General features: G+C 29.1%; 1 protein-coding gene across 1 annotated transcript in view; it reads right to left on the bottom strand.

Moving 5' to 3' along the window:
* LOC130807781 (protein DETOXIFICATION 29) overlaps positions 1 to 9,724 on the bottom strand; it is an 11,809-nt gene extending 2,085 nt beyond the window's left edge. Inside the window, exons 1-6 of the mRNA XM_057673115.1 lie at positions 9,248 to 9,724; positions 3,318 to 3,513; positions 2,378 to 2,723; positions 1,118 to 1,204; positions 570 to 626; positions 128 to 366 (exon numbers count right to left, since the gene is read on the bottom strand). Of these exons, the coding sequence (XP_057529098.1) occupies positions 128 to 366; positions 570 to 626; positions 1,118 to 1,204; positions 2,378 to 2,723; positions 3,318 to 3,513; positions 9,248 to 9,610 (1,288 nt within the window). The 5' untranslated portion in view covers positions 9,611 to 9,724. The remainder of the gene's footprint in view (positions 1 to 127; positions 367 to 569; positions 627 to 1,117; positions 1,205 to 2,377; positions 2,724 to 3,317; positions 3,514 to 9,247) is intronic.
* Positions 9,725 to 11,206: the final 1,482 nt, after the last annotated feature.

The following is an 11,206-nucleotide window of genomic DNA, read 5'->3' as shown; positions in this document are numbered from 1 at the left end:
GAGACGTTAATTTTGAATTGAAAAGCGTACTAAAAAACTAGATTTAAAGAGAATAAAACAAAATTCTATATGCTATTCAAAGGCAGCGAGTATTATGGAATAGACTAAGTAATTATTAATTAATTACCTGAGAGGACAGGTTGAATATTGTTGATGATGATACTAAATGCCAGAATTGGAGTGAGGTTAAAAACGATATCTTGCACTTCTTTACTGTTGGTAAATGCTGGCGGATATTCCTTACGGTAAATAATTAGTACTAATGACATGATTAAACCTAACAAGAAAGATGTCATGACGGACACTATAACTGAGAATTTTGCTGCTCTGGGATGTGCTGCTCCAAGTTCGTTTGATACCCTTACACTTCATTCATACATACATCAACGTTAATCAATTTCATAAATTAATACTTGTATGTAAGTATATATTTTGATTTTTTTTTCCCTTTTTTTGTTTGTTTGATTCAATGCTTGAGAGCTTTTTGATCAAAAATAGACAAATAAAAAGACAGATAAATATTTGTTTAATGAAAATATACGAATATATAGTAATATTTCAATACTAACCTGACTGCTGCATTAAATCCTAAAGCGACCATAATTGTCCATCCTAATATGTTCACGCTGAAATTCAATTTCGAAGAGACATAATTTTGTTAGTTAAATAAAATTTTATAAAATCGTCAATCTGATCAGTCAAGTTGAATTCAAGAGTAGAATATTATTCCTATTGTATTCTTATTGATATATAACGTACGTATAAAAAACATTGTTCTTTTATTGAGATTTAAATTAAACTTAGTAAATATTATAATAATTAATCTAAACATCAACTCAAGTCTCAAAAATTCAAGGAATTCTAAATTAAAATATTGACATGAAATTTAAAAATTATTAAATATTAGTAAAAAAATTAAAAAAAATTATTAGAAAATTATATCAACATGAGATAACAAATTAAATAAATCACCTCAATTTACTGAATTTTGTGAGATTTTTAGATGGTATTAAAAAGTTAAGACAAAGAAAGATAAAAGAAACTTGCTTAATGCTAGTTTTGTACTCCAAGGTCATTTAATCAACACAATAAGAATAGAATCAACATCAGTACTTACCAAACAGATAAGGCACCTACCGAAACTTCTGCATTCTTCAAATATCCCGCAAAAAGAACGAGAGCCATATAATACCAAGTCTCTAAACTGTTTAATATGATTGGTTAATTAATTATTATAATACACCCAACATTTTTAATATATTCTCTAAAACTAAATTTCTCATTAGTAAGATGTAATTAATCATTAAATTTTCATTCTTAATTAATTATATAAATCCATTGTGCGCCACAAAACATTGCTCAACGTGCGTTTGTGCGATTACAATCTAAGTGATCAATAATAATCAATTCTACCATAGTCTATATGTCCATGTCAACATTTTTTGTCATACTAGTATACTCATGGTCATAGTGGTTTGTGAATTGCTCTTCCTAGGGCCGGCTCTACTCTACGAGAGGGAAGAGGGGCTACTGTCGGGATGAGTTATCCCACATCGATAAATTGAAAATGGTGTGCACGCTTTATAAGCTATTAGAGACCTTTTTCCCATTGCCATATGGTTTTGGGATGGTATATATCTCCTTGGCTTATGAAGTGTGTGCACTTGTGTCCCCCTTTAATATGCTGGCATTCACAATAAATCCAGCCTAATTTAACAGCTACGCCCCGGGCCATCTTCAAAAAAATTAGAATAAGTCTTACTTAAGTTATATTCTTGATACTTCTACTCTTTTACTTTTATATAATAATTAGGGGTCCACAATTGTTATTTTGTCCTGAATTTCTTAAAACTCAAGGTTGACCCTATATTTTCCTATATGTAGTGAGAATTAAATTCGTATCTAAGTTGACGAAAAAATTTTCTAATACCAAATCAAATCGTAATTCTCATAAGTAAAGCAATATTAATTCCTTGATGAATAGTGGTTACTATACAAATGTAGCGCATAGCAAACTAATATAAACGAGGGCTACTATATAAATCTTGAAAAAATTATCGGGAATAATACAATTTTTCGTTAATTTTTTTACATATCAACTTTTGACTAATTATGAATAACAACAATTTATGGGGGGTTTTTCATAAAATAATATAACTTAGTTTATTAACTAATTCACCAAATTTTTTGTCATATAATCTCTTATAGTTTGATTTATAATATGTTAAATGTTTTCTAGGAAAACACTCTCTTAAGTTGGTATCATACATAATTAATCAAAAAATTATATTATTATAGAAAAATAAAAAAAAATTATATTTATTTCTCATGATTTTTCATAAATTTTTTAAGAAAGTGAGGGGATACGAGAAATTACCATAACATGATAGCGGAGGCAACGGACAATTTAACAAACCCCCATAAATCGTGAAAAGCTTTGAAAGAGAAACCAGTCCAAGCAGCTCCACACTTACCACAAAAAATGTAGACAAGCTCAGCAGCGACTATGAACCACCAAGAGCCGTTCAATACAATGGCTCCGCCGAGAAGACCCCAACCCAGTTTGAGCATCAACAGCCATGAAAAGAAGGCGTGTAATACTAATGACACGCCTGCTATAACTGCCATGGTCATCACCTTACCCTGTGCTTGTAGGAACTTTATTATCGGAAATATCATCGCATATGCAAATAGTTGTGGGATCATCCATATAGCTAGTCTCCCTGTATATATATATATATTAACAATTACGTTAGGTTGTGACAATTCGTTACATAATAATCATCCTATAGGCTCATTCGTGTGGATACACCCACGGGGCATCGTAGGCTTGGGCCCACAAACCCACCAGTAATCGGCGTTGATTTGCATATAACACATGATAGTTTCACTCTTTCCCAAAACCATATGCTATTAGGAGATTCGTCCATCAAGTATTATATACAAGTTTATAACCTAATTTTTTAGCGATGTGAAATCTTTCTCACACGTGAAGTACTCCCCTCCTTCCACTCAAAATGTCTCATTTACTTTTTACAACTATCCAATGCACTTATTCAATATTTAATATCTGTTATTATACATAATGAAATATTATTAAAAATAAATATTAATAATCATTGCATTGAGATGAATCAAACAAAATCTCACTTAATTATGTTTTAATTTAAATAATAAAATATTAACAAAAAAAGTAAATGTTGCATTTTGTGTGGAATGGAGGGAGTATTTCCATAAATTAGTGAAGCATCCACTACTAAATACACATTTTGTCGTTAGATGAAATGCAGTGAAAAGCGAAATTAAATTGAAATTACCCGCAGCCTCAGAAATTGCAGAAGTTTCCCCAATGAGCTTCAAAATTGGGGTTGCAAAAATGTAGAGTAGGCTTAATAAAAGGGCAGTAGAATTAAGGATAACCCATGACCTTTGCATGTAAACTCCAAGCATATCAAGTTGCCCTGCTCCAAATGCTTGTCCGCACAATGTCTCCAACGCACTTCCCATCCCAAGCTTCATAATCAAAAACACCGAAATTAAAATTAAATGACGTATGAGAAAATATAATCAATAAATTTAATCCTAGAACCATTAATTTGTTAATTTAAACTCTAACTACCTTACTTCATTATAATACTAGTATAAAACACGTATATAGCACAAAGTTTTTTGAACATAAAGTCCGAAAATTATGCCATATTTTTTGAATTTTAACCTATAAATTAGGTCAATTTCATATGCAAATGTTGATTTTTTTTATATATAATTTTAATATAATTACTATATTTAAGATATCATGTTCTGAATGGAATAATATACTACAATAATTATTTTTATTGCAATTATCAAGAAAGTTTTCTAATATACATGGAAACTAATTATTCTGATTGCAAATGGCTATTAGACTGTCCTTTGTCATTTATCAGCAAAAATTATTTATATAATTATTCTAATAATATATACTCCTATGACTTTTTATATAATACCCAACCCTTAATTTAACGAACATGTGCGATTGAGCACCTCGCATACATATAAATAAATAACTAAAAATATCTAAAATTTAGAATTTATGATAAACATTACACCTCAAATAGTATATTCAATATTTTACTAGTATGAAACATCGTGCAATAATTAATGATATGAAATATACAAAAATATAACTTTAAGGAATAGCACAAGTATATATTATTCTGATTGAATTTATCAAATACATGACTTTTTTAAAACAAAAATTAAATATTGATTTTTATTTAAATTTTTTTTTGAAAATATCATTTTTTCATTCAATTAAATATATCAAACTATAGATTAGATATATAAAATTTTTATAATAACTTATATAAATACTTTACCTAATCAACTATTATCCATTAAAATGATTTCTTTTGTCAAGACTCTCTAAAAATAGATATTTATCATTTTTCAATATTTTTATAAATATATATGATACTCCCTCCGTTCCTTTTTGTTTTTCCACCTTACTAAAACGGGTAGTTCCATAAGTTTTTTCACTTTAGAATACTTTCCATTTTTGGAAAGTTTTTTCCCATTTGTACCCCTCAAATACCATCTTTGACCCTAAATAAATCTGTTTTAACCCTTTGGATTCTTTTACTCCCCTTGGGAGCAGCGTGTGTCATTTAATTTACTGAATATTCTGCTTCCTCTCCCAAAAGAAATCGTTGCTTTCTCTCTCTTCTTTGAGTTTCTTCCATGGCTTTCTTAGCTTTTATCCCCTGTTCATTTCTCATTTTTACTCCATTTATCCTGCATTAAAATATAGATCGGAATTTGGTCTTCATTTTGATGTTCGTTTTGTGAATTTTGGTTGAGTTTGATTTTTTCAAGCCCTCTGTTTTGCTTTCTTCTTCGACTTCCATTGTTACTGTTTGAAGCTTTTGTTTGTCCATGAAAACCGTCGAATCTAAGAGTGATTCGACCATACCATCATACCTTTATGACGGTTTGTGTGATCATGGAGAATTTTGTTCTTGTTCCATTAATGGGAGGTCACACTCTTATTCAAATGAAATTCTTAAATGGACTAAAAAAGATCTTGAGGCATATCAAAAGGCCATGGAGGATGATGCTATATCTAGGTTTCGTGATTCTACCCCTTCTCCTAATGTTGAAGAAGAATTACCACAAAGTGTTCTTGAGTATTATTTGGAGTCTCCATCTCATGTTAATCCTTCAACTCCATCTAAGATTCATGAAGACCAAGTTAATTTGGTTGTCCCTGACACTCCTGAGGAAGTTATTGCTTCAAGGGGTAAAAAAAACCCTAAAAAACGCACGTGAATTATGTAAGGTTTTCTTGAATTTTCTTTTAATTGTACACTCATGATAAGTGCTGGTGATGTTTGCTGTTGGATTTGTTTGATTTTGTGATGTTTGATGTTGGATTTGTTCTGAACCTTTTTGATTTCGTCTTATTTTTTTGGAAGTCTGTTCTTGAAATTTTTTTTAAACCCCTGTGATGTGTTTATGCAATTACTTGACTTAAAATCTGAAAAATTATCTATAATTACTTGGTTGAGTAGCAATTGTGTACAATCGACACATCATATGATATTTTTTTTCATGTACCGTAATTTGCGTCATTTCTTGTTCAAATTTTAAAAAGCTGAGAGGTTCAAAGACCTCAATGATGAATCAAGGGGCAAAAAAACTGAAATGATCATTATATAATGACGTAAATACATATGCATGACCTTAAATTTCCATTTTGATGTTGATTTCATAATTAGTTGCTCCTAAGTTTTATAGAAACAATTTTGATGATGATAAAAAATAAACTGAGGGGCTGTAATTTATAATCATCTTTGAGATTCTTCCACTGCTTCATCATATGCTTCAAGTATTTGTTGATTATGTTGTGCAGCATCTTCATGTTCTGTTTGTGTACCTTGCTGATTTGTGCTTGGGTTAAGGAAACGTACACATTCCCTCCTTTTTTTTTAGAACCAAAAATGTAAACTTTCCCAATTTGGAAAGTGGTTACTTTCCCTCCATGTAATTTCTCTCTCTATAATAAAATCAGATTTTTTTTTTGATTATTTAATTATATCTACAATTATTTGCTCTCTCATTATTCCAATACAATCATTACTTCCCACTATTATATAATTAAAATAATACCCACTACCACCAAAGATTCTCTTTTTCTTAATCTTTGTGAAATACCCAAATAGAAAGATCAAATAGAAACGGAGGGAGTATCTTTTACTTACAAGAAAATACATAAATATTTGAATCAAATTTTATCTCCAAAAAAGTAACTTAAGTTTGATTTATCACTGCGAGGATTCAGGATTTAGAACAGACAAATGCATTGGCAAGTAGTTTATCCTTGCTACTCCGTTGGCCCATCTACAAGTACTAACTTCTATTATTTGACGCGACACTTTTATATCGGCAAATAATTTTCCTACGCCCTCCATTTACGACTAACTAGCCCAAATTTATTTGTTCCAATATTTTTTTTAATTTATACTATACCATTAAAAATCTCTTATTTTTATTTTTGTAATCAATCACACTGTTGTAAATTTTCGTCCACTTGTTTAATGTATTTCATCTTATTCAAACAATTATTTCACTTTTTCATAAAATACTAATTTTCACTTTTTTTTTGTTTCCCACCAAATGCCTATAAGGCAAATCAAGTAGAATATCGATTTTATCTTTACAAAATTATAACACTAACAATTGACGCAAGTATTATGAAATTGCTAGAGAGCACTAAATTAATAGGGTTGAATTAAAAGTAAGAGAAAATATATGCCGTCTAAAATAAATATTATATAAAATTAAAATAATCTGTTTAAAATAAAAAGGTTGAAGATCTCTAAAATACAACTAGTATCGGAATAAATTAAACATATTATTTTTTTTGATTGTGGAGTCGGTGAAAGTAACACAACTTTTTATAGTGTGTGTCGCTTTGTAGTACTATTCCTTCCTCTTGTCCATTGATACTTCTATTTTAATTTGAGAAGCATTCCATTAATTAAAAATAAAAATCAAAAAAGTTCCCTACATTTTTCTTAAAAAATTTCAAATCCTAGATTAATTTTTGTTAGCAACTTGACATCAATTAATCTTGCTACCAAAAAAGATAATAAACACGATTTAAATCGAGTCAAATCAGATTTAATGGTCTAAATAAATTCAAATATAGCCCATAGGGTTAGAAAATATTAGACTTAGCTCCGTATCACCCCTGTGACAACACTAAAAGAATTGCTTTTCTCTCCCTCTTGCTCCTAGCTTATTAGCCAACAACTTGTCTTGTATGAGATTATTTTACTATAAAATTTAACCATTTAAAATTGTAAGTAATTACTTAATTTAATACACAAATCTGCTTAATAAATCATCTCATTTAAGAATTAATTTTGTGATTACCTAAAACAATAAAATTGCAAGGAAATATGATAATAAATTTGTTTGGGTGAAGAATACAGTTGCACATTGGTATCTCTCTATCGCAAACAGGCTAACAACAAGTAATTGTTGATGAAAGCAAAATTGAAGACTGGTTTGATATACATCTATTATTGTGGGACCAGAGAATTGTGGTAAACAATGCCATTGCCAACAATACTCAAAATTAGTGGGTTACAACTTATTAAATATTAATGCCCAATCCAATTAATTTCTTCCCTTTTATATTTACATCCCTGTTTTATTGCTCAAGTTAAGGTATCTTTTTCTGGAATAAATACATGGAATTAGTGTCCTTAATCAATCTCATAACACCATATATTAATGAATTATCAATGGGGGAAGGACTATATATGGAGGTTAGAATAAATTATTCATATTAATTTTTTTTATTTATGTATTAGCTTTATTATTTGGGATTCATATGTTAACTATTATTATAGCTGCCCATTTAGTTATTATTAAATTATATATATTTTTTTATATATTTGAAGTTATATATGAGGTTTAAAATCAATGATTAATTGGTAACAATACTTTTGTTAGTTTTATTATTCCTAAAAATATAAAATTGCATATTTCAATCCTTCAAAACTTCACTTTAAACAGTGTGAGTTACTTAATAGCGTTGGAGTAATAAATTCAGTTTTGATTGTCCCCATCTTTATACTCCTATTTGCTTGAACACGAGGAAAATGTTTGGCAGAACGTTGGACAGCATTTTCAAGTTCCAATGCGAGACAAGAGTACAACAAGATCATAATTTTATCAACAAATAGTGTACTCCTCGCTTATTTAAATTTGATCCTCTCATTATAACCAACAATTCTTGAGCATATTTATTTAAGGACAACAAAAATAAATTTATACATACAAAGCCTTAAGTATATAACATCATCTCATGGTAAAACAATTTCATAAAGCCTTAAGTATATAACATCATCTCATGGTAAAACAATTTCATAAAGCCTTAAGTATATAACATCATCTCATGGTAAAACAATTTCATAAAGCCTTAAGTATATAACATCATCTCATGGTAAAACAATTTCATAGGACTTGTTGTAAATATGATCCTATAGTGTAATCCTCTGTTATATACCTAATTTTTTTTCCCAATTCACTGTTAAATTCATTTACAAGGATCACTTTGGTGCCAAATTCAAAATGCTAATTAATATAGAGTGTGTCAAACACTCATTCTGCTCGTATAATAGCTAATTTAATCTATATAAAATTATGTACACTCTCTGGATCTAGAATGTGAAATACTAAGCTGATAATCATAATCATGACCAATTGTGTGCACTAAATGAAGTATTTACTTATTTAATTATATTCAATTCAATAAAAAGGTACAATATATTATTATACTATGTTGAGTACAACAAAAAGGTACACTAAATGAAGTATTTACTTATTTAATTATTTTGAATTCAATAAAAAGGTACAATATATTATTATACTATTTTTAATTAGGTTGATTCATTATATATTTTTTAAAATGTTGTAAGTAGACATTAAAAAAACCGTAAGTAGACATTTTAAGATATTGAAAAATAGGCATTAAGAATACGGTAAATAAGCATTAAGAATAACGTAAGTAGTCATTAAAAATACGATAAGTATACATTAATTTTTAATGGATTAGATTTGAAATATGTCTCTTAAAAGACACGTCTTTCAAGAGACTAACTGTATATATATTATTACTTGCATAGGATTTTTATTTAAATAATCCGTGTTATAACATATGTAGATTTGAGCCTGATGAAGATAAGTATATACGTACCAGTGCACCAAAGGAGAAGCCAGCAATGACGGAGTTCTCGACGGAGACGGCGGCAAGGTCGAGCGTACCAAGTTGACCAGCCAAAGTCTGTGTGATGGCGCCCAGTGAGTACTGACACACGCTCATAAAAGTAGCAGGTGCAGCTAAATACATGGTTTTCTTTAGTTCTAACCATAATTCCCTTGAGAAATCTTGCACAGATTTGATGGGTGGAATATCATCTTCATCTGCAACAAAGGAATTTGATCCATGGCTACAAATTATTTGATAGCTGTTTGATGATAATTCATTTTGGTTGCCCTTGTTTTTATCGGTCAAGGTTGTCAGCAGAGGTTGTGTGGTTATTCTTTCACTGTAATCCATTTTCAGGATGTTTTTGGATTTTTTTTGGGATGTGGGGGTGGAGAGATGAATGAGAGTGGGTAGCTAATGATGGTTATATAAATCAATATTTAATACTTATCTCAATTCTCTAATTTTCCTCTTATTTGGAATATTACTACACTTGATAAAAAACAAATCTAATTTTGAGAGATATACAAAAAATAAAATACCTCCATATGATATCTCGTTAATTAGATTCGTATTAATATATATTTTCTTATTATATAATTTTTATAATGCTTACTTGAAGATATTGAGACTCAAAAATTAGTTTGAAAATTGTGCAAAAGATAAATGGAAAGAATAAAAAAAAAATAAAAGGAGTATATTATATATTTCATCTATACCTTTCATTTAACATTATTTTTCATTCTAAATTGTCTTTCTTAATTTGAATCAATTCTAGTTTTAGAGATAAATTCACTAAGTTTTTTATCTTAATATCATACATTCAATTATATTTTACTTTTATTCTTAAAATTTAATTTTTGTCTTCATTTATTATATAATATTCACCTTTTCTTACAAATATCATTTTCTCATTTGAGGAACCAAATAGTAACTGTTGTTTATTTGTTTATCTTTAATTTTTGATGGATAGCACATGGACTACGGTAGAACACAATAATTATAGCCATATATCACAGACTAATGTAAATAATTACATTAGTCGATCAGGAGAATCAATCGAGTTTTATTTTAATCAAAGTAAATTTTATTTTTGCGAATATAAAATTATGGATTCAAATTTTATTCATTATTCTGGTTCATATAGCTTTTAAGTTTTGACAAAAAAATAAATTATTTTCGTTTCTTTGAAATTTGCTTTACATAGTGACACGTTATGAGCGAAAACGTTACTATTGATATCAATTTTAAAGAGACAAGGATAGTATTTACATGGCATTAAGCCATTTGTAAAGGAAAAATTTAATTTTAAAGGTTACATTTTAAGTGTTTATCTTTTAAATTTTTGACTATTGCATGTCATCTTCTTCTTAAGGTCTTCATTACCTATGACATGTTGAACAAGTCACTCATTAAAAAAATGTGTCACTATATCATTATTTTGTAATTTTATTAAAAAATAACTTTTAAAAAAATAATAAAACAAAAGGAATCGAAAAGTTTTTTTTAAACACAAACAATTTATGCGATTATGTAATAGAAGGAAAATAATATTCCCCTAACATCTAAGATTCTATTTCTAGGTTTTTAATGTCAAAATCAAGAAGTAAACAATTAAAAAAATAAGGAAGATGTTAAAACAAGCATTAATATTCATATGAATGATGTAACTTTGAACATTTAATAGAACATGCTTTGTCTCGTACATTAGAGAGGGTCGATAAAGATGTGTCGTATATGGGTAGTTTAAGGTTTGGATCGTTTGATGTTGGTTGCTCGGTCGAAGCAACAAAGAAAGAGGATATTTGAAGCTCGCTCGACCTGAACCGGTCGAGCAGAAGTGAGTGGGTTGATTGGTTGAACAGAATGGGCAGAACAAGTCAGTAGCTTTATTGGAGGCTCGCTCGACCGAGCGAGGTAGTGGCTCGATCGAGAGGTAGTCGAGCA

This window comes from Amaranthus tricolor, chromosome 3 (genome assembly GCF_026212465.1).
Source record: "Amaranthus tricolor cultivar Red isolate AtriRed21 chromosome 3, ASM2621246v1, whole genome shotgun sequence".
Lineage (NCBI taxonomy): Eukaryota > Viridiplantae > Streptophyta > Magnoliopsida > Caryophyllales > Amaranthaceae > Amaranthus > Amaranthus tricolor.
This window is presented reverse-complemented; position numbering and strand designations above follow the sequence as displayed.